At 40.6% G+C, this 25281-nt stretch overlaps 1 protein-coding gene across 1 annotated transcript; it reads right to left on the bottom strand.

Moving 5' to 3' along the window:
- Window positions 1–3440: 3440 nt before the first annotated feature.
- On the bottom strand, window positions 3441–23244 carry LOC137157592 (SERTA domain-containing protein 2-like). Its single transcript, XM_067554950.1, has 3 exons — window positions 23196–23244; window positions 19939–20069; window positions 3441–8464 (listed from the first exon to the last, which is right to left on the bottom strand). The coding sequence occupies exon 3, from the start codon at window positions 8458–8460 to the stop codon at window positions 7615–7617; it is 846 nt and encodes a 281-aa protein (XP_067411051.1). The 5' UTR covers window positions 8461–8464; window positions 19939–20069; window positions 23196–23244; the 3' UTR covers window positions 3441–7614.
- Window positions 23245–25281: the final 2037 nt, after the last annotated feature.

The raw sequence follows: 25281 nt of genomic DNA, 5'->3' as shown, positions 1-25281 counted from the left end.
TGCACCATCAAAATTGTCTCCTTTAGTTGCCCGACCTCCTAGGGGGCCCTTGCTGGGGAGCTGAGGATGAGCTAGGGGGCTGATTCCTTCTTCTAAACCCCTTATTTCTGTCCCGTTATCTATAGGGCTGGAAAGATCTGGACTGAGACCTTGGCTGCTGCTGCGCCTGGGGGCGTGACTGACACCTAGAAAACTGAGGCGTGTAAAGGGCCAGGGAGTGAAGCGTGGCCCTGGAGTCCTTCAGACCGTGCAACTTCGCATCAGTCTGGTCTGAAAATAAGGCTAACCCATCAAAGGGGAGGTCCTGGATGGACTGCTGCACCTCTTGGGACAGCCCCGAGGACTGCAGCCACGAGCACCTTCACATACAATGCAAGGTGGAACAGATTGTTTAACATAAGTAGTTTGCACATATTGTAAGGGATCATTCAAGATAGAATGGCCTGTTAACACCTCTGCAGTCATAGGACAAGAAGAGATGATTACAGATTGTTGTAATAAGTCATAAATTTGGCAGAGCCATGCTACAATGGCCATCTAATATCAATATTTTTGCCCAAACTTTTTTTAAAGCACTATTAATATTGAGTTTCCAGATTTTGCAATGATTTGGTCCCCATAATTAAAAAAATCAAGACACCCTCCCTCCCCCCCTCAATCAGAGCCATTATGATTTAGTGGGATGAAGGCAGTTTAACCAATATGTAGAGGGGACCTTGCAGTGCACCAGTTCCTGGAAGGCCACTAGAGTGGGGAAATGTGGCCAGTATGTTGGCAGACTCTGCCCAAACTCTTAGATACATACGGATCTCAGGCTCTATTCCAGCTCGAGGCTGCCTTGCTCCTGGGAGAGAGTTGATTCTTTACCAACAAGTCCTTTGGGAGCTCCTCACCTGAAAAGCTTGTTTATACAGGCTGTATGCAGTAGTGTGTAAATTTCACCCTTTGGGATGAAAGTTTGCTCAACTGTTTCATATTGAAGGCAAGTTTTATTTGTAGATTCCAATGCCAGAAGAAACCATTTTGGCCATCTAGTTTGGCCTCCTGTATAGAACACAGGACATAGAACTCCCACCCCCCAAAATAATTCCTAGAGCAAATCTTTTAGAAAAACATTCAATCTTGATTTACAAATTGTCAGTGATGAAGAAATTCACCATGACCCTTTGTAAATTGTTCCAATGGTTAATTACACTCACCATTAAAATTTTACACCATATTTCCAGTCTGAATTTGTCTAGCTTCAGCTTCCAGGCACTGGATTGTGTTACATCTCTCTCTCCTAGATTGAAAAACCCATTATTAAAAAGTGGCTCCCATGTAGGTACTTCTAGACTGCAATCAAGTCACGGCACTGAAGAGGTTATTGTCCTTAAAACAAAATAAAAACCCAGTACATTTAAAGCTCCGTTTTATGCATCCAGAACTGCAATAGGTCAATGAGAGTGAAAAGCTACCTAAGTGACGTATGTATCACTACCATCTGTTTAGATATGTTGCCAGCTAAAAAACCAAATTGCATTTACCTGTTTTCCCAAGTTTTTATAAAGTCATTGGGGTACCTCAGCTCCTTTTAAGAGTTACCACACATTGATTTTTGAGATCCTGTATACATAGACCAGGAAGTAACTGCAGTAACTATAAGGTAAGGTATCTGCAGACAGTTACTGACCTTTTAAAAAGAGTAAACACTAAGATCTTGTCTACACTAAAAAGTTGTCATATTTATGTTGACTTCCAGCCTCCATGGTGGCTCATGTCCACACTGCTCTCCTTGGGTCGGTGGAGTGCGTCCTCATCAGGAGCACTTTCACCATCTACAGGGCAGTGTGGGGGGAGCAGAGACACCCATCTCTCAGCTCCTGGGCACCCCATGGGCTGCCCTCTCCACCCCCACTCCCGGTCCTAGCTGGGAATCGAGGCAGCCACATGGGGATTTCTCCCCACGTCCTGCCCGGTCCCGGCTCTGAGCTGGGAGTGGCGGGGTTGGAGCTGCAGCTCCTATGCCCTGGCTGGGAGCCAAGCAGCAGCCTCCTGCGAAAGCGGCAGCTGCCTGCGTGTCGCCTGGTCCCAGCTGGGAGCCAGGAGGGGGCAGCAGCCCACGGCTTGTCTGAGTCCTGGGAACTCGCAGCAGCAGCTGCCCACACCCTGGCTCCTAGCCCAGAGCCCAGCAGCTTGTGGAGCCGGGCTCCAGGCCCCACCCCCTAATTTGTCAATGTCACTGCTCTAGCACTGTGACTTGCCTTAGCTCTGCTGCCAAAAGCCTTATGCCTCTCCTAGCCGTGGTTTTATTTTGTTGGAAAAACAGGGCAGTTTTGTCGGCAGGGAGGGACTATGGTGTGTACACCAGCGCTCTTTTGGGGACAAACACTGACTTTTGTCGACAACATTTTCTAGTGTAAACCAGGCCTCAGTATTCCAGGTTAAACTAGCTAGAGACGTAAAGGGTAACAATACATTAGAAGCAAAAAGACCAAAGACAGGATAGGCCTAGTGCTCAATGAGCTGGGAAAAACAGTAACAAAATGTGGAAATGGTAGAAGTGCTGAAGACTTTTTTGTTTCGGTTTTCACCGCAAAGTTTAGTAGCAATTGGACATCTCACTTAATGAATACCAGTGAAAATGAGGTAGGATCAGAGGCTAAAATAGGGAAAGAACAAGTTAAAAATTACTGAAACAGGTTAGACAAGTCTTCAAGTCACCAGGGCCTGATGAAATACATCCTCGACTACTCAAGATGATGACTGAGGAGATCTGAGCTATTAGTGATTATCTTCAAAAAGTCATGGAAGACGGGAGAGATTGAGAAGACTGGAAAAAGCCAAATATGGTGCCAATCTATAAAAAGGGGAATAAGAACAACCGAAGGAATTATGAACCAGTCATCATAACTTCAGTACTCAGAAAGAGAATGGAGCAAATAATAAGCAATCAATTTGAAACCTCTAAAAGATAAGGTGATAAGTAACAGTCAGCATGGATTTGTCAAGAACTAATCATGTCAAACAAACCTAATAGCTTTCTGACAGAGTAATAAGCCTTGTGGATAGGGGGCAAGCAAAAGATGTGGTATATCTTGCCTTTAGTAAGGCTTTTGATACAGTTCACATGACCTTCTCAGAAGCAAGCTAGGGAAATACAACTATAAAGTGGATGCATAAACTGTTGGAAACCGTTCCCAGAGAGTATTTATCAGTGGTTCACAGTCAAGTTGGAAGGGCATATCGAGTGGGGTCCCACATGGATGGGTTCTGGATCCAGTTCTGTTCAGTATTTTCATCAATGATTTAGATAATGGCATACAGATAATACACTGATATGGTTTGCGGATACCAAGCTGGGAGGGGTTGCAAGTGCTTTGGAAGATTAAAATTCAGAATTATCTGGACAAACTGGAGAAGTGGTATAAAGTAAACAGAATGAAATTTAATAAGGACAAATACAAAGTACTACACGTAGGAAGGAATAATCAGTTGTACACACACAAAATGGGAAATGACTGTCTAGGAAGGAGTACTGGGAAAGGGATCTGGGGATCATAGTGGATCACAAGCTAAAGATGAGTCAACAGTCAACATTGTTGCAAAAAACCAAAAAAAAAAAAACAAAAAACCATCATTCTGGGATGGATTAAGAGAAATACTCATCACGGAGGACCCAATTTGGCTTGCAGAATTCATTGATGATGGCAATTCATGAGAAGAACCCATACTTGACACTTAGGGCTTGATCCAACTCCCACTGAAATCAATGCAAGATATCCATCAACTTCAATGAGAGAGGGACCAGGCCCTTACACAGTCCAGAATGTGTTTGTGATAGTGGCAATTAAGATATTTTTACCTATAATTAACTGCACTTTTTAAGCAAACAGGTGCTTTAGAAATCTGTTTAATAAACTGAATTCCACAGCATGTGTAAAAGCAACTATTTCTTTTGTAGTAAGAATACAAGATCTAGTGTCCAGCCTCACGTGAAAGCACTTTTATCCATATTTCTTATCCTGAAATTAAATGTTCTGTCCCAGCAAGACAGCTTACATAGTCAACACTTCAAAGGTACAACATATCCCAACTCACCAGTAAGAACAGTTTCTCTGAAGATGTTATTTTTAAACTAATAAGTTCATTCAAAGATATATTCCCCATCAATGAAGACTATTCTCTTACTGAATGACAGCTACCTTGCATTAATGCTGAGTCAAGAGCACTATTAGTCCCCATCCAGATAGGAGCATAGGTTCCCAGTTGTATTTTCACTAAAAAATAAAAACAGTGCATCTGACACTGGGTGTCATGCACCGCAGTCCCCCATCCTTGTTTCCTGTAAGGTAAGTTGAAAATTGCTGTCCATTTGTGTAGACATTTAATACTTGTAGGAAAGTGGTGTTAACTGTCAACGTCAGTGAGAACTTTTCCCAACACACTGGCTTGAGAAGTTGCCATGACAACCACCACTGTTCTGTAGAGATGTGGCTTTAGAGAGATGGGGTCTGGGTGTGAAAAGATATGCACGTTTGCTTATTAACTGTAATTCCCAAAAGCAAACTGAAGGCAACATTTTCCATCTTCATTAGTTCAATGAAGAAATACCGGCAAAGTAGGTAAATTTGTTACGCTCATACTTGAAACTTCATGAAATTATGGCTAAATTGAAAAGTGACAGCATTTATTCCTAAACTAGTTTTCCTAATTTCCTAAATTAGTCTCTAATTTTATAGTGAACTATATTAATGTTAATTTGTGCATAATTAAAATGAAAAACTTTCCTTTTACACAAAACACCATATCATCTCCCAAACTGCATTACTATCGGTTTATGGTTTTGGCACTGGGATGCTAAGCAACCAGTTAAGAATCAGAGTTCTGTGGCAAGAGCTCTATGACCAACAGAAATAGAGAGTGAAATGCCAGCCACTGTATTCAACAATATGTATCAGTAACCAAAGTGTATAAAAGATTAGTTTACAGCAATTGCATGTAAGGTTAACTCCCCAATGTCTTATATTTCTGTAGAACTAGGTGGTGAATATGGGTGTGAACGTATTAACACAATTTGCTACATGGCATTAATTTAATACTAACCAAAAAGGTGATATTTACTGCACTATCAAATTCCACAATTGCAAATGCAAACAAGAAATTCACCACAGTATATTTTATTCCTGTGACCAAAATTAAAAATATATTTAACCACAATTCTGCTTTATCACAGTGCGGAAGGACATTAATATTTCAAGGATTTATTCAGGCATATCTTTACATACAAAAGTAGAGACAGAGGAAAGGAGTAGTCTATACACAATGCAGTCTGTGTACATTCTGAAGCTGTACCTTCTCGATAACTATTTATACATTTTTCAAACTAATCCCTATCCAATGATTTAGAATATTTTATACCATCAGACGTTCTAGATTATTAGAACCATTAACATTGAGCATAAAATATATTTATGCCCTTTAATTGCCAAACAATCCAGATGGCTGAAAGAACGTGACCTAAACTGGTTTTGCACAGTTTTGAGGGACAACAGATTATTAACTGATGAATTCACATGGTCTGAAATGAAAATCTTAGCACAGGATAATTGATGCTGCAGAATATTTAAGACTAAGGACCTCAGGTAAAATCCTGGCCCAACTGAAGTAAACGGAAAAACTCCCATTCATTTCTACAAGACCAGGAATTCACCCCTTGTTTTTGAGGAGCAGCACTTAAGGTACATTTTCTTGCTCTTCAGCTTCTTTTCAAATGCTGTATCCACAAAAAAAAAAAAAAAAAAGAACAAATGGAACAAAAGCAAGCACTTTGAGGGGTGTTAGGAAGGATCTGAGCAGTGCTCTGTGTAAAAGACATGCAAGTGAACATGAGTGAATTCATGCTAAAAAAATGAGCAAAACTTATGTTTATCCAAAATGAAGACATTATTGCTGCTAAACTTCTGCTACTGGCAGAAAGAGGGAATGACCCTGGAAATGGCGACCCTGCGGAGATAAACTATAGAAGCTTTTAAAGCTGACTACAAACTTTTTTGTCCTAAATGTACTGCAGCTTTAACGCATATATTAAAACAGTTTTACAGTTTTAAAGGGAAAACTAGTATAGCATAGTTCAGAAAACAACTCCAGAAGTTAAAAAGACCCCCGTCTGAAAAATTATATTCCCATTATCACATGGAGCAATAGTTCTCACTACAAGCATCATCTTCAATTAATGAACATATAATAAATTAAAGAAAAACCCACCAAACCCTTATGTACCATATTTGAAACAAATGATTTCAGCACACTTAGGCCTCAGTCCTGCAACTGCATCTGAGTGAGGAGACCCCGGAGATTTCACAAGATGCAGTTGCAAGATGGTACTTGGTCATCTGCAATGTCCCACCACATTTAAAAGAACATTTCAGAAGTATTGAAAACAGTAAACGTTGGTATTATAAGAAATGCTCAACTCACTTCCTAAAAAGATAAATAGACTCTGGTTCTTCAGGTACCTTCCCAAGATGCTATTTTACAAGTTAAATTTAAAACATTTGTTTCTACAATGCCATCTGTGCAAATGTGTATCTGTAAGTAATATTGCACATAAAAAAATAAATCAAGCTCTGTAGTGAAAACAGGACTGAAAAGACAGTTCTTCAAACAGAACAAAAAGCTACCTATACAGTAAATGCTAATTTAAAGAATGCCAAGATGATTTAAAATCTAATCACATAATACTGAGAAAATGTTAAATTGGACAATATATGTATAAATTACATTTGCAAATACTTGGAGAAATTTTAAACATTTAATACCCTTAATTTCACAAATCAGCTAGGTCACTGTCATACAAAGGATCTGCTTAATCAATTAAAAGTATTGACAAAAACACAAAAGGAAAAAATCTGCAGTTTTAGACATAGCACTGGAAAGAGTTAAAGCATTTCAGCTTATAGAGGTAGTGCTAGACACATCCAGCTAGGAATACATTATATTTGAACTATGATGCAATAATGTAGTAAAATGTAGAAAGACTATAAAATTTACAAAAATAAATAGTTTCTAATGCTTTAGAAAATGCAAGATACTTCACTGACAAGTGTCTTGAGTCTGCTTTTCCAATCAAAGGGAAGTGAAATTTGTCTTAATATTTTTAAAATATATCTATATCTCTAGTAATGCTGATGGATTTGCACAATCCAAATATGCAACTCCAATGTATGCCAACTTGGCATGTATTTTAATATTAAAAATAAAATCTAGGCTTCATAAGAGACTCTCATGAAATTCACTTTGTATTTAAATTCTTCTGATAAACTAAAAATTGCACATAAACATTTATTCAAAGGGAGGATGGGGTGCTGGGAAGGGTACGTGCATATGTTTTTATGTCCATACACACACCTGCACCCCCCTGGAAGGAAAAAGATGATTGCACAATTTGTTAAATAAATAATTTCATTTAAAAAACTTGCCTTTTTTAAATTTATAACAGACATATTTTAAGAACTACTAATGGACAATTTTGTTTTGTTTTAAAAGAAATTCTTTGCAGCTTTCTCAGTGGCTTTATCCTCAAATCAATGTTAAGTGGCAGTACAGAAAGTATCTTTGGTTAAAAAATAAATATCAGGATCCAACAAGAATTTCCATGATATGGTCCAGCTCACTCAGATCTGTTCTACATATCTGAATATTGTTTGCTGAGGAAGAATTGCAAAATGGGAAGGTTTTCAACGTTTCTTCTGTAGCAGCAGAAGGTGGTCTAGGTGCCATTAGTGAGCAGAAGTCTGAATCATACATTGAAGTGTCAATATCTTCAAAGATGTCATCTATAGCCAAATCTTTCAAGTAACTGGTTGAATTTGAAATTTCAAAGGAACCAAATACACATTCAGCTCCCTTCAGATCTTGTCTATCGTCTTCTAGTTTTAGACATGTGTTTTCTGGAGACTTTGGCTCATCATCTCCAGTAGGAACCAAACAAGTAGGTGGGCTTATATCTTCCATGAAGTCCAAATCCTTCAGAATAGATGAAATGGCAGATGACATATCATCATCTGAAACCATGAGAAGGCTATTTTCAATTGGGTTTTCACCAGACCATGAGTTGCAACAGTTAGACTCTTGCTGGTTACTACCTGAAGGCATATGTAAAGAAATTCCAGATGAATCAATTCCTGGATAGCTGAGAGGACTGGGGGCAATGCCACTGCATACATTAATTGGCTGCTGGCTAGTCTCTTGTCTCATTTCCTCCTGAATTTGCCTTACTGTGTTGGCTATGAGCACAGAACGGTGTAAATTTGGTTCCACCAGCATTTTGTAAGTTTGTAACTTGGTGAGGCACATGTTCAGCACTAACTGCCTCTTAAGTGGATATGGCAGATTTCGACTGGAATCAAAGGCACTTGAGAGACCAGCCATGTTCTCCTCATAGTCACTCAGTTTGCGTTTTAGGCCTCTCCCCAACATGAACCTGGAAAAGAAAAATTCTAGTCAATCTTTTATACTTTTAATTAAGCCTCACTGGAAAACACAACACTTTTGTAAAACCTATATTTTTAAACAGTGGGCAATGGGGATAGAGGAGACAGTTTGGCTGAGTTAATCAGTGCTAATGGGAGCTCATAGCTATTAAAAAGAGAGAATACCCCTTCTTCCCCCCAGAAGTTAATTCTATTGAGAAAGATGTATTTTCCAACTAGATTCCCTCATAATGCTTACAATTTTAGATTAAGTAGCTGAAGTATTTTTTCCCTAATCATGAGATGTGAATTGTATTTAACAATAGTGAGAACCACAAAAAATTGCAGCAAAAGGATGACATTGAGGCTCTTTATAGCTGGAGAATTTTTTAACTGAACATTCTGCAGGTTTGCTAGGCCCAGTATTTCGGAATCAAGCTCACAACTCTTATACATTAGAAAGACAGAATTACATACAGAGGAATTCAATACAGATAGGAAAAAGGTTCACAGGTATCCTGCTAAGTAAACAGGTTTATGATTACAATTGTCCTAGCTATATGGAATATTTCATAATTTATAGTATTCACCTGTTACTGGATATTATAATTAAGATTGCAAAACAGGTTTCATTAACCTTATTTTCACATATTCAGAACTCCCTAAAAATACACATTGTAGGCTGAAATTTCCTTTTCTGAATTCTCATCGCCTCCCCATTTGAACACAAAGCTGTCTGAGTTGAGTTCACCACAGTCCCTCCCCATCCAATAAAACTGATATGGATTTTGAGACATGGCATGTCAAGGTAGTAGCTGTCACTAAGTATGTCAGCCACTAGGTTTGAAAACATGGTTATATAATAAGGTTGTGAGCAATAGAAAATTGGCTACTACACTCCCACAACAGAAAACTGCATTCAATCAGTGTTCAACACACAAGGTGGGTGAGGTAATATCTTTTATTGGACCGGCTTCTGTGGGTGAGAGAAGCTTTCGCGCTTACACAGAGCTCTTCTTCAGTGCAGACCTGAAGAAGAGCTCTGTATAAGCTCAAAAGCTCATCTCTCTCATCAACAGAAACTGGTCCAATAAAAGATATTACCTCACCCATTTTGTCTCTCTAATATCCTCTGATCAACATGGGTACAGCAGCACTTCAGTCAGTGTTCCACACATACATACCTGTGAAGCGCACACCATTTAATGCGTGCCAATAGGCACTAGCCAGGGTTTAGAGTCGTTTAAGTTCCTTCCTAAATGCATATTTCTCCATGTACATTACTAGCACTTATTCTGTGTTAAAACAGTACATGGGGGATTTCAAGCCATGTATGTGCTTCTGCTACTAAATATTCAGACTGTTTAAAAGTACAGGCAGTGAAAAGGAAGTAATGAAGAGGTCCAGATATGCCAAGCAAGGTAATTTGGCTGCAAGACAGCCCCTCAATTGCTGATCAAGATTGCTGCCAGTCATTGCACCAAATAAACTGTGAGGGATTTTAATATAGGGATAATTATTTTCTTCTAGGAACTAAACACTACAAACCACTCCCCAGCTCCAAGAGCAAACAAATGTGAAGTCCACAGCCTCACTTAAGGAATTAAGTGGGGAGAAGAACACATCACGCCCTTTCATTACCAAATGGAAGTAGTGCAGGGAGAAACCTATTGAAGACTCACTCTTAAGGGGAAAGAGCAAACCTGCTGTTCTCAGTGACACTTCTGGAGGAGGTATGTAAGTGGAACTGCAAGACACCAGGCTCTTGTGGGCTCTCACTTTTAGATGATCCCACAAATGTTAAGGCCTTAAAAACAGAGGTATTAATCTAAGATTCCCCAGCATAGGTATGCGGCTCTCCTTACCCCCACCCCACCCACTCACACAGTAGCCAGAATGCAGTCTTCCTTTCAGAACTGTTTCAGGAATTTGGGGGTGAGGGGTGTATAAATGTGGCAATTATTGATCTGTTCTTATCAAAATTGATTTTTCACAGATTTATAGATTCAAAAGCCAGAAGGGACCATTGTGATATACAGGAGCTCAAAAGTACATTAACACAGGCCAGAGTACTTCCCATAAATTATAGCTAGAGCATATCTTTCAGAAAAAACATCCAATCTTGATCTGAAAATTGACAGTGATGTAGAATCCACCACGACCCTTTGTAAATTGTTCCAATGATTAGTTAAATTTAAACCTTTTTTCCTTATTACTTTTCATTTACAGGAGAAAGTAAACTTTGTATGTTTGACTATTCCAGTTCCATAGCTCTAAACATAACAAGAAATTTGTATTGCATGTGCAAAAGTGATCTATCTATCTGGGGGGGCGAGAGTGGCAGGGTATATGCACTAGTCCTTGGTAAGAACTAGTTGCCAAGTTTCAGCTTGAGAAATTCAGCAGCAAGTAACATTCATTATAACACCTTAAAACCTTATCCCATGAAAGTTTTCCTTCCAACCTTTTAATCTCAAAAAGAAGTGAATAGATTTTGCTCCATATTCTCTCCTCCAACTTCACCCCAAATTCACCTACAGGCTGAGAACACACTCAGAAAATTATATCTGAAAAAAGATTTTCAGAAAGCTAAAAAGGATGCAAAAAAGTGTTATAATGAAAGTCTCAACCATAACACTAACTTATAAAATTAGAATACTCTTGGCAATTTGGCGCTCACTCTTTGTTAAAAAAAAAGTCTATTTTCGGAATAATATCACTAACCCATCCCACAAGAGTGTTGTGAAAATAATTTAATTAGTGCTTGCAAAACAGCCATCTGCTATGGTGATGAGCATCATAGAAAAGCCATGAGAAAATATAAAATTCTGTAATCAGTGCAGGGTTTGATAGTGTGCAGCAAATATGGCCTGGAGCCACTCACTGAACAAGGATAAAAAATATTGAATAGTTTAACCATTCATCCTGCGCACTGAATAAAAAAACAGTATGTGATAGTCTTTAATTAAGTTATCATAATATATAAGGACAAGAGGGCTAAATTAAGGTTTTATGGGCTACCGAAATCTAGTATTTCCTAAATTTTGAGTGTTTGACTTCACAACCTTGAAGTTATTTTAAATGTAGTTTTTCTGCAATACATATTTAGGCTTCATTGTCAATCCAGAACCTTTACCCCTATTAATCAAATTGATTAGAATTAAAAATGCTAATCCCTACATTCTTTCCAAAGAGGTGCATGGTGTTTTAGTTACTGCAAACCCGTAAGTTTTAGTAGGTGACATGCAGCTAAATTCCAGCTCACCACACTGAAATTTTCAGAGACATGGGCATTCAAAATCCTCAAAATTACATGAAAGTTTCATATAGTTTGTTTTAATTTTTCATTTCACAGTGTGCCTATCACACTAAACACTCCAATACACACATGAATTAATGCCCTCCCCTTCCTCTCCCCACAATAGCTAAACAAAATAAGTTCCACTTCTTAATAGTAGCTGTCCTAGACTGTTTACGAATAGTAGTTATGAGATTTACTGTAGCTTTCTGAACATTACACTTAAAACTCTTCTAGTACATAAAGAAGTCTGAGAGCAAAGCAAATGTGCTTTTAACCAACTAGATTTCTAAATCCATAAAGGAGGTGAGACTTTTAGAATATCTAGTCTTATGTACAGCAGCCTTAACGATGACTGTTTAATGTGGCTGTCTGCCTGCCTAATTGCAAGAATGATGCAAGTCTGTTTTTAGAAGCTAGATAATTTTAGATGTATAGAAACTGTAAAGAGGATAATAAAACAAATCAGCATTGCTATAACTCTGCAGCAGACTAATATTTCCATGTAGTAACCATGTGATACTACTGATGTTTTACACTTCAATTCTATGTTACATACACTCAACTATTGACCTACAAAAGACATGAAGCCTCTGTTACCAAATAAACTACATTTTATCCGGCCTTTTGCTTTACTTTCCAGTATAAAATAATTTGTCACAAAAGTATATTTTTAACAAGCTGCTCCAGGTTTCTATGTGTAGCTTACCTTTTAATAGCACTGTAATTTTTTCCAGATACTTTTGTTGTTGTTAGTACCACTCAATTGCACAGCATGGAACTATGATCAAGTTGTTTAATTTTGTAATCTACTTCCCACTATAATTTTTGGTACAGACAAAGAACCAATCTCTGTCAATTCCATACCCGGATAATCCTGTGTTACTGAGTGACTCCGGTCCAGCAGTCAGTCCTTTCAAATGGCTGACAGAACTGTACAACCTGGTCAACAGAGAAGCACAATCTGGACATGCTAGAATTGTAAGAGGAGCTTCTGGAAACTGCTGTGAGGTGTGTATCCTTTTGCTCTATTCTAATTCCAGGAAATTACTCAGCACACAAAAATAGGGCCCCAGAAAAATGATCTTACGTGCTGATTTCAAAATTCCGCTGTAAATATATAAAGTTAGCACAGACTAAATCCTATGACAACATAAACCTGAGATTTCTACTTGTCATCCTTTGATTTCTAACTGGATAAATTATAGATTGCACTTTCCTTAAACTTAGATTAAAACTGGAACATGTTTTAAAAAATAATTTAGGTCCTCCATTGGAGGCTCGTGTCATAATACACTGAGAACAATTAAAGATAGGGAATTCCATACTTTATTTTGGATACTGTCCTCTCGTCTACTTAACTAAGTTAACATACAGTGTGAATCAGCATTGTGTTATAGGTCATTTATGATGGGAAACTTACACTAAATTTTGAAAGCCTAATTATTTCTCGCACATGAATAAAACAAGTCAAAACCAGTTTACTTTTCATTGTTAAGAAGGCCAAACACTCCCATCCACACCAGTAAGCAGAGAGAAGCCTGCATCCATAGATCCAGTCTGGAGCAGGTGCTGGCTGAGCAGCATGCTCCACGCTTAAGACCCCCAGTGGCTCCACAGAATTTTGCCCCTCTGAGCTGGGAGGAAGCAACCATGCGTCACAATTCTAAACTGTACTCAAGTATGAAGGCAGTGGCAGGAGATGGAGAGGCATGCCACTGATCAACAATCAGCACAGAATGCCAAGTGGGAAGCCTGATTAGAGCAGGCAGCTATGCAAAAGAAACACTCCAGGTGCCCCAAAATATTAACCTTTAGAAGCCTGTGGCAGATAATACAAGCGCTACCATTTTAGAGGAATATACCAGCTCCATCTGTCACAGGGACTGATGCTGCAGCACAGCTGCTGCTAACATATGGTGAGGATGTGCAGCTGGAAACAGTCTCAGGGAAGAAAGCAGTGAATGACTGAGTTAGAATTTCCCAGTATTTCTGCTTGGGCAAGTCACTTCCTTGTTTCCCTTTTCCACCTTTCTCAAAACATCCTACTAGAAGTATGCAACATTGTTAAACTTAGAACTGCAGGTGGCTCAAGTTTCAACAAGAGGAAGTTTCCAATAGAGTAAATATATAGACACTATGATGGTCTCAGAAGTTATGACTGTATACAGTGCACACACTTTTCCTTCTCATGAACAATACCTAGCTCTGGGGCTAACTGGTGTTCATTTAATGTTACAGTACATGTTGCTGGACATGATCTCTAAGGAAGTATTTGGCGTGCATTATGCAGGAGGTCAGACTGGCTGATCACAATGGTTTCTTCTGACCTTAGAAAAGAGCCAACGGTGCGCGCCGCCGAAAAGGGGAAGATGTCCTGGATTTTTCAGCGAAGGGTATCACATGGCCCCGCAGAAGTTAAAAAGGGTTCCACGGCCAAATTTAATTGAGAAACACTGGGTCAGTGTAACAGGCAAATTAAATCGGTGAGAGGAACTTTGCATTGTTGACGCTCACACAGTTAGGTCAACATAAATTGCCTTACATCTACCTAACTCTTTAGTGTAAACCAGGCCTAAATCAGATATACTGCTTTGAGGGAATAGCCACAGTAATAGAATCCTATTTCCAAGTATTAGTAACTAGAATAACTATACCAAGAAAATCAAAATCATATAAACATAGAGATGGCAGGGAACCTTGAGAAATCATCAAGTCCAGCCTCCTTCACTGAGGCAGGACCAAGTAAATCTAGACCCTCCCTCACAGGTGTTCATTCAACCTGTTCTTAAAAAACTTCCAGTGATGGTTTCACAACCTCTCTTGGAAGCCTATTCCAGAGTTTAACTACTCTTATAGTTGGAAAGTTCTTCCTAATATCTAATCTAAGGACTGGTCTACACGAGAGAGTTTTGTCGACAAAAGTCAGCTTTTGTCGATAAAACGGTGCTGGTGTACAAACTACAATCACACCTCGCTGACAAAACTGCCCTCTTTTTCCGACAAAATAAAACCTTGATGAGAGGTATAGGGCTTTTATTGGCAGAGCTAGGGTGATGCAGTGTCAGTAAAGACATTGCATCCCCTTGCAGCAGTGGAGGGGCTGTTATTCTTGTCAATTTCACTGCTAAAGAAAGCCAGGGAGGCTGGTTCCTGCTCCCTGCTGCTGAAAGCCTGGGGCAGCTGGTTGCTGGCTCCCAGCTACAAGCTGGGACTGAGCAAGTTGCAGACAGCTGGAGCCTGGCTCTAGCTGGGATCGGATGGGATGCTGCAGCAGGCAGCTGCTGCCCACTGTCAGCTGGGATGGGGGTGGCTGCTGCCTGGCTCCTGCTGCTAGCCAGAACCGAGGTGGGAGGCAGGTGGCTGGAGCCAGCTCCCAGCTGCTCCCCGGGAGCCCAGCTGGGACTGTGAAGTGGGAGGGGAGAGGCAGCCCACAGGGAGCCCAGGAGCCTGTGGGCTCCCTGTGAGCTGAGAGATGGGTCTCTCAGCTCCCCACACTGCCTCTTCCGTCGGTGGAAGTGCTCCTAGTGAGGACGCTGCTCTCCTTGGGTCAGTGGAGTGCGTGTACATCAGCTACCATTGTAATTATAGTGGTGGCTGAAAGTCAACATATTTTATGTCCACTTATTTCTCTAGTGTAGACTAGGCCTTAATCTCCCTTCCTGCAGATTAAACCCCATACTACTTAGTCTACCTTCAGTAGACATGGAGAACACCTGATCACAGTCCTCTTTATAACAGCCCCTAACATATTTGAATACTTATCAGGTCCTCCCCTCAGTCTTCTTTTCTCAGGACTAAACATGCCAAGTTTTTTTTAATCTTTCCTCATAGGTAAGGTTTTCTAAACCTTTTATCACCCTCTCTGGATTCTTTTCAATTTGTACACATCTTTTCTAGTGCGTGGTGCCCAAATTGGACACAGTGCTCCAACTGAGATTGCACCAATGCCAGATATAGCAGGATAATTACTTCCAGTGTCTTACATACAAACTCCTGCTAATACACTGCAAAATGATATTACAGTTGTGAAAACAGCTATTATATTGCTGACTCATTTAGACATGGGATAGAGTATAGGTTAGCTGACGTGCTTTCAAAATTTCACATTTTAGAGTGCCCATGACTGTACAAGTCACTTAAGACAAAACACCTAAAAGATAAGTCCCACTGCCACAAACTTATATTGTAAGTGATGGACTTGATAGACAAAAGGATGGGACAAGAAAGGACACAGGTTATGGCGATTTTACATGATTACTCAGTTTAAGTTCTCAGACATCTTGGTGGTAACCTTTCTTTTTTGTAAAACACACATTTAATGTAGACAATACTAGAGAACTGAGATTTTAGCAATAATTTGAATTAGGTGAGGGGAAAGGTTGGGGACTTGAATAGATTCTGAAAGGGTGGTATTCCAAGTACAAGGAGAAACATAAGAGGAGGTAGGGAAATAGAGAGATGGGGGTTCTTACAGTAAGTCAGCAAACTAACAGTGGCCATCTAGAAAGGAAGTTAGTTGTAGGTGTCTATTAAAAATAGTTCTAATTCAGAACCATCAAGTTGTGCACACAGCTAGTGTATGTGACTGTGAACTTGTTATCTTCCCTCTCTCCTACTATTTGCTACTTACCTATCTATCCGTGATACTTATCTGGCTCCTATCACTTTAGTATCAGAGCATCACCATCTTTAATGTATTTACTAATGTACTTCTTGCATCCTGTTTTAGGCCTGGTCTACACTAGAGAGTTTTGTCGACCAAAGTCAGTTTTAGTTGACAAAACAGAGATGGTGTATACAGTGCAATACTCGCCAACAAAACTGCCCTGTTTTTGCAACAAAATAAAATCACCTCAACGAGAGGTATAAGGCTTTTGTCGGCATAGTTAGGGCAATGCAGTGTCCCAGCTGGAAGCAGGGTGAGAAGCCCGAACTGCTGGTCTCCACTCAGCTGGGAGCCAGAGCCAGAAGTCCCGGTGCTTCTCCACCTGCTCCTCACCAGGGTAGCCTTCTCAATTACATGTCTGAGCCATGAAATTGACATGGCTGCCCCTTCTGGAGGAGAGCCTGGGAACAGAGAAGCCCTGGGCAGCTTCCCCCGGCTCCCAGCAGGGAAAGGGTTTGGGAGAAGCCTCGGGCAGCTTCCCCCCCCCCAGGGTTCTCTGCTCCCCACACTGCCTCTTAGGTCGGTGGAAGTGCTCCTAGTGAGGATGCACTCCACCAACCCAAGATGAGTAATGTAGACATCAGCCACCGCTGTAATTACAACAGTAACTGTAAGTCGACTTATATTAGGTCAACTTATTTTTTAAATGTAGACAAGGAATTAGATTGTAAACATCTGAGGGTAAACAAGCATATGTACCTACATTTTTGCTCAGCACCTAGCACAGTAATATCTCAACAACTGGATGTTGAGTTCTTCTGCAATGGCTCTTCCCTCTCCTCCCCTCAGAAGAGAGACAAGAGCAGCAATGGGGTAGAGAAGCCAATGTTAACGGAGCAGAGATCAAGGAACATGCAGAAATTACCAGATTGGACATTAGGAATGGATTTACACTGACAACCCAAAATAGCTTTCATAACACAGCAAGGTGTGATTAGATAATCAGAACTGATGCCCTGCTAGCCAATGCCTCTGAGGATTTTACAGGTCAGCTTAGGTTTCTACTAACACAAGACTGGGTCATTTTAGGAGGTGAGACAAGAAGAGTTAAGTATATTTTACCAAATGATAAGATACGACTCTAGCCTTGAGGACAGAACGAGACTTAGAGAAATGCATTTTGCTTTTTCATTCTAGCCAAACTGTGAGAGAGAGTAAATAGACTGTTTCAGACACGCATGCTTCCTAAAGAGGAATATTGGCACATGCTGCCTCAAATCTTTGTTACTTCCAACAATCTAAGATCTTGTGCAGTGAAGTTATTTACTGGAGTTCGAATCCAATAGGAAATAATATTATCTGTTCCCCTTTTGAGGAGCTAAGTGATTTTAGAGTAGGACATATTTTTGGTCACCAAATACTGACAGATGCTTCACATAAGTCCTTCTATTACTATTAAAAGTTATCTGAACACAATGACAAGAGATATTACTTTCATAAAACTACAAATGAGGAAAATCCTTCTGCCAAACAAAGTCTACAGAGCACTAAATTAAGTAAATTGAGAAACAAAAGCCTTGGGTTAAAGCACAGGACTGGGAGTTAAGAATCCTCAGTTCTATTTCATAACTTCTCTGCATTAGTTTCACTATCTGTAGACACAGGATAATTCACACCTTACAGGAATGTTACAAGGTTAAAATAATGTTTGTAAAGCACTAAGATCATTGGACAGAAGGGGCTACTGAAGTGAAAAGTTTTATCTTCCTCTAAAAATAAGAGGTGAAGGGAGGGAAAGTTTAGTAATAAAAATATTACTTAATTATGCTAGGAGACTTTCTACACTAAAAAGAACCTCTTTCACATGTCATTCTTTGTAAAGCAATGATAATCATTTTCTGTACACAGAAAACTGAACAGCTGTTCACCTACTGCTGTTTGTTAGTTTCAGTATTTCATTCTGGGAAAGAAGCAACTCTGTCAGAATTTGTATTTTCCACCTGCTAAAACAGCATGGTGTGATGTCTCTGGGACAGCCTACAGCAATAGATGCTAAGAGTACTTCTTGTTTAACATCTATCACTAGAGTCACTTGCAAGTGTGTAAAGAGGTAGCATAGCTCTAAGATATAGGAAAAAAAGGGACATGACCTTATCTTTAGAAATTTTTGTCCCCCACTTGTGTCATTTTCATATGGTTCCACTTTCAGAAGTGAACCCTGCAGTATGTACACCTAGCACATGAAGTGTTGCAGCAGCAAAAGAGTTTCAGTAGGAAGAAGGGGAAGGTTATCATTTAAACTAAGGAATAACAGAATAGTTCAGTTGAATCAAACATGATTAAAAGTTACTAAATGTAGGAACTCCTGTAGCAAAAGTTGAACTGTAAATAAGTTTGAACTTTAAAAAACTGTTTCCACCACAGCAAAACCACACTGGATTGACACACACTTTAAAAGATCATCAAATTCAATGTAATGCCTCTTATCAGCTTTCCCCAACTGATAAAGAAAAAAGGAATAGGTTTTTTTCCAACTGTGTTCTAAGTCATCCATCTACTGTAGATGCAAAACTACTGCATGTGATCACATATGTAACACCATAAACAGAAACTGCGTGTAAGTAGCAATGATCCAAATGAAAATCTATCACCAACAGAATTTAGATTATTCAGAATGATGAACTGCCAGTATGTGGATTTGTCAGAGAATCAGAGAAGTTTCCACTGCCAAAATAAATAAACGTAACTGACAGAAAAAAAGTGTTTCTCCTCACACAGAAGAAATATATCTAAATATTTCACATAATTCATTAAAGTACATTAGCACATTTAACTGGGCCAAACTGGGATTCATTCTTTTAATCACACTCAAGATCTTATGGTAGAGCAAAAGTACTCCAATATCAGAAATACTCCCTCATAAGACAGCGTAATAATAACATAACAGATATGTCTACACTACAAAAAAAAAAAAAAAAAACCCCATAGCAACAAACCTCAGAACCTGGATCTACAGATTGGGCTCACACTATGGTACTAAAAACAGCAGTGTAGACATTTCCAGTGAGGCTGGAGCTTGGGCTCTGAACTCAAGCAAGAAGGATGGGTCTCTGAGCCTGAGGGGGAACATCTACATTGATATTTTTACTGCTCTAGCCTGAGTCCAGTCTGTAGCCTCAGGCGGTCTCCTCCTCCCCCCACACGCACCCTCCAATGTAGACATAAACCATTAGGCCCCCACTTCCTGCAATTGAAGAGATTGCCAATAAGCATGAGTGCAAGGGCCTTCCTGTACAGAGCTTACTGCAGAATTGGGGACTGGTTAATAAAACCCTGAAAAATGGGGTCTATGATGTTTAAATGAACAGAATCTCACATAAACCATGCAACTCAAAGCAAATAATCTGAAGATTTTACCCTAACCGCTAAGCATAAAGAAGCCCACTGTCATTTTGGACTGTTCATTTTACCACAAAAATGATTCAGAACCTGGATATTGAGTCTAGCCTACAAGAACAGACAAAGCATAATAGAAAGTGTGCAGGTAAAAATATGATTTCACAAAAAAAAAATGTTACCTTTATAAATTAGAAAGGAGTTCCAGGTAGGAAGATTCCAGATTTTGTATAAAGTACATTCATCTGAAATGATGTTGAACTATACAACTGGGATAACAGCCCAAGTCATCCGCTTCACGAGAATGATGCAACTTTAGGACAAAAATTAGACAAATGTTCTATTAATATGACATTGCTTTACAAAAGAAGTCTGAATATACTAAGAGACAAATCATTAGCATGCAATTTAAGACAACTTTCTTAAACTGCTATTTTAGAGATTCAGTGCTAATAGGACAACTATAAAACAACGGAAAAACCTGAACTGATATGTGTGTCAAAATTAAGTTCATCTGATGCATTGGGATCATATTTTAAAATTCTAATTTATATTTTGTCAGCAGATCATGTGAAATGGGAATTATCTTCCATAATTAAATGTGATACATAAAGAAAACTGACAACCAAGTATCAATTTCAGCAATATTAATTTTGCATCATTTCATCCACATGCTGCAAGTAGAAAGGGCTCTCTTTCAGAGGATTTTTAACATGACCATAAAGACAACAGGTAGACCAGGTAAATCTTTCTGGATAACATTCATGTTTCAAAACGCATTGATATCTATTGAGAAAGGGCATTAGGAATCCAGATTTGGATTTTATTAGATTTTAGTTTAACGAAAATATTTTTCACAATAATTACCCAAGTTTCCGCACCTTCAGTATATATGAAGCCACTAGAGAATATGATCAGAGCCGTAAATTTGCAGATAACACACAACTTCATCTCATTTTTACCCCCATAGCTCAGTATGTGTGGTTTGTCAGTGCACAACAGAAACTGCAACTTGGATTAGAACAAGGTGGTTGAAGTTCAAGCAAAGAAAAACAAGACTAAAGTGATACTAGTGGGCTAGGGGAAGGTTTGAAGGTATAATAAAAAAGATTTGTTCAGCCTCCACTGAGGTTCACAAATTAGGGGTGTTCTGATAGTCTCATTTATTCCTGGGGACAGAACCTCAACTGGTGTAAACTGTCATAGCTCCACTGACTTCACCAGCTTTCTGCCTCCTGGAATCTTATGTGCTGTTGGTAGCAGATTGCTTTTTCACTCTGTGCCTGGACTTTTTTTTTCAAACTTAGACTTAGCCATAGTAGTCTATCCATTTAGAAAATTCAGCATCAGCACCAGACTAAACATCAATACTATATCTAGCTGGAAACATATTCCTTTGTAACTGTGAACTACCTTTTCAGTTCAAAATCTTCATTTCAACAATCAAGTATTCATAAACCAATATTTTTCGTTATCTGGAAATACACTTAACATAGCAATTAGTTCTAATAGTCTATAAACAGAGAGCACCTTATAACATCCGGCCACAGAAAATTCTGTAAAAATGCATGTATTTGTTCGCTTTTCCACCTCAAAATTTCACTGTACAGGACCAGCTGGAAAAAAGAAGTAATAATCCAGCAGTAGAATGCCCATGGCTTGAGACTGCCAATTTGACCCAAGACAACTACACAGATATATCTCTCTGCTCCTCACAGAAATTGGCTTCTTGAAGGTCTGTGCCATTCTGGATAAGAAATTACAAGTAGGTTGCTTAAAAACAATTATAGTTGTTTTTAATATCAAGTAAAAGTTTAACATATTAAAAAGGCATGACTATTTTTTTTGTTTTGTTTTTAAAAAAAGCACTAACAAGCTTGATAGGCCTGAAAGGTGATCTACTTTTTAAAATCGATTTCTGAAGCACATGGGAAATATAGTCTTAAAAAGAGTTTTAATGAGATTTTACATTTTAAATTCTCAAACCAGCACCCAATAACAACTCTGGAAAAACAAGTCAGCATGCACACTCATGTAAGAAAAGGATTTTACTTTCAAACTTCAGATTAATGAAGCTTTCATAATACAAAAATGGTTTAGTAAAAGTGAAAAATATGTACTGTCCTTTAAAATTTGATCTCTGGTTGGAAAGACTTGGAATCCAAGGATATATCGATCTTAATTTTGTTACATATATGCCTTAAAGAACTATGAAGAGGGTCTTTTCCCTAACTACAACTCATTTTCATGTTCCAAACCACCAGTTCACCATTCTTAGATAATCTCACACTGGGTATGCAATGAGTGACAGTACAAAATATGAAAGACTATCAAACACAAGTGGCATATATACTTGAAAGCATTCATTTTTAGCATATGCTGGAAAACTGCTTATTCTGTAAACAGTCACCAATTATATATATTATAAAACTATATTCTTCTTTCTGTCCACCTCCAACTCTGTCTTCATCCTTGCAGCTTTCAGTAACTATTTGTTAGTGCCCACTTTTAACTTAAAAAACCCTGCAGCATCTATTTTTTTATATTATTTCAATTCAGTGTAGTGCCCATAGAACTGAGAGATCTAACACACTTTGCTGAGCCATATATAAAAAGGAAAGCCACCATGGCAAGCTTCCCTTTTAGCTCTATGAATGCACCTCAATCCTAAACTGCTGCAACTCATCTCCAATTCCAGCCTTATCTTGAGCAGAATTTATTAATCACGTCTATTAGTGCAGTCAATTTGCATCCTAGGATGAGAGGTAAGTATGGAAATTCAGGCAAACTTGGGAGCTTATAAAAGACATGAGGAGACACAATAAAGATACAAAGCAGTTACGCATCATCTGCAATGAGCATTTTTCAAAAGGCAGCAGGATGAAAAGCTAAAGCATTGCGAACGACAGAGCACACCCAGCTAGGGACCAAGACAGAGTCTTCTTCCTTGCCGCCATCCCTACAGCTACTCTTGCACACGCACCATTTATAATACAGCCCAGGGGAGCCTGCCACCATCTGGCCTGCACGACAGGAGACGAGACTAGTTGGGCACTTCCTGAAAACGGCAGCCTGGGCCGCCTGCAGCCGCGGTAGCCAGAGATAACCTTGGGCTTCCTGAGCTGTGAAAAGTTACACTCCTCCCCTTCCTCCTGCCCAGTTTGCCAGGGATCCCGGCCAGGCTAATTATAACTGACCGGCGAACTCCAGCCGCTGCCGAATACCGCCAGCCAGTTGTCGTCCGTGACCCCCCCCCCGCCGCCGCCAACCCTCCCGCCACAGATCCTCTCCTCAGCCAGGCGGCCCCCCCCGACAAGTCGTCCCCCTCCGCCAGACAGGTGCCCCGCGCGGCCAGCCTGGTCCCCCCTCACTTGATCCCATTCCCCCCCAGCACCACCTTCGCTCAGTCGCACCCCTCCAGCCCCAGCCGGTGCCTCACCTGGAGGAGGAGGAGCGGGCCGCCCGCTCCTTCGCAGGCTGCTCTCGCGCTGCCTCCCCAGCCAGCCAGCCGGGCTCCCTCCGCGGGGCTGGGTCCTGCCGGGACTGCTCGGAGTCCGAGTCCGGGGGAGGTGAGCGCCGCCTCCCCCTCCCCCCACTCCGCCCCGGGCCTGCCCCTGGCCAACTCAGCTCCGCCCCTCCGCACGCAGCACCCACGGGTGGGCTGGGGACGGGGAGCAGCTGCGCGCGCCGCGCCCGCCGCCAACTGGCCCTGCCCCCATTGGCCAGCGGCTCTTCAGCCAGCCCAGCAACCATTTTCCCACTGGCCGCCCGGTTCGAGGGGGAGGGGGAATCGGCTCAGCCGCCTCAACAGCAGCGACCAATCACAAAGCCGTCGGGGCCAGAGGGGGTGGGGCGGCGGCCCAGCTCGTCCAATTGGAACGGGCGCAGCCGCAGTTGCGCCGGAGAGCGAGCCCCCCCCCCCAGTTTAGGTTTGGAACACTGGGGAGCCCGGGGGTAGGGGGATCGCGGGCGGGCGGGCCCGTGCACCCCCACCAGGCACCGTGATGCTGCGGCCCGAGTACATGGCTCAGCGGTGCTGCAGCTGGGAGTCCCCCCGCTGGGCGTAGCAACCAGCAGTGATAGGGGTGTTACCTACACTTCTACCCTCCCCAGCCACTCAGCTGTGCTGCCACTCAGTGCCAGCAGCGCCCGGCTGCAGTGCCTCTGATGTAAGGGGCGGGCGGTGCAAGGCATCCCCCATCCTTTGGGAGGCCCCTGGCCCCTTTCCCTTAAGGATCTGTTCCTAAATGACGCAACCCATTTGTTGCTGAGTTTTTAAGATCCGCCCCCTTCTTGTAACACTGAAACAAACAGGCAGAAGTAAGGACCCAGCACCCACCCACCCCCTCACGTTAACATAAGTTACAGGCAGGGACAGCCCCTTAATGGTCTTTTTTGGACCCCACGCTGGTAAAGGACGGGCACACACACAGGCCCTCCTTTTGCAGGCTCAGACCTTTAAACCTACAGCTTCTCACTCTCTTTTACAGACCAAGCACCTTTTAAACACCTAATAGCACCATATTCATATAACTAACTGTAAGATCTGTTCCAGTGCGCATTCCTTCCAATTATTTTTGGTGCACATTCGTCACACTAAAAAAGCCTTTTGCCACCAAAAAGAGCTCCTCAATTTTATAAATGCTTTCCCATGTTAAAGGCAAACTCAGAACACTAAAAAAATCAACATAAAAAATTACTGCTACTACAAACCTAGGGTAGAGTCAGACCATGACAAATACGGGGCTAGCAAGACCATATGTTTGAAAAGTTATTATTCATATACTAGATAGGAGGTAGCCAGTTAGGACTTTATTTGCATAAGCTAATGGGCAGTACAAAAGAGTGCAAGGATATTCCGCATGACCACCACAACTGCTGTACCCAAATCTGTTTACGGGTGCTACAACTACTGCACCACATTTGCCAACTTCTGGCCTTACCTAAAACACAGCCTTTGATTGATATTCCCTCCCCATTCCCCCCAACAACCCACCTCTTCCCAAATCAGAAAAGAACAGAATTAGGGGGAGCTAGCCATAGCTAAGCATGATCACTGATTAAATAAATGGCATGGGAGTGTGACAGTAAACAGCCATTAGCACTGCCTTCTCTTTTCTGCTGCTGCAGAGGCGTAAAACACCTATAATCTTCTCCTATGATGAAGCTAGAGTTGGGCAAATATTGCAAAAGTTGTCCACAAATATTCACTTGATTTTTTAAAATGAGTTTTCTTTGGACATGCTTACACCTCTTTTGTATTTGCTTTGCATGAACATTTGCGTAATCAAGGTATATTGGCACAAATGTTTGTGCAAAGCAAATAGAAGTACTTGCATGTGCAGTTTTGAAAGATCGATTTGGAGTTCTTTTAAACAATATTATGACTTACCTGATGAATCAGTTAAGCAACACTGCTCACATTTAAGATATAAGCCTGGGGAACTGATTTAGATCTGACTACAAAGCTAAAGAAATCTTTAAAAAAACACACACACCTTAAACTTTTAAAATAAATAAGTGTA

The sequence above is a fragment of the Emydura macquarii genome, unplaced genomic scaffold, assembly GCF_026122565.2.
Source record: "Emydura macquarii macquarii isolate MOO-44397 ecotype Brisbane River unplaced genomic scaffold, CSIRO-AGI_Emac_v2 contig_1551, whole genome shotgun sequence".
Lineage (NCBI taxonomy): Eukaryota > Metazoa > Chordata > Testudines > Chelidae > Emydura > Emydura macquarii.
This window is presented reverse-complemented; position numbering and strand designations above follow the sequence as displayed.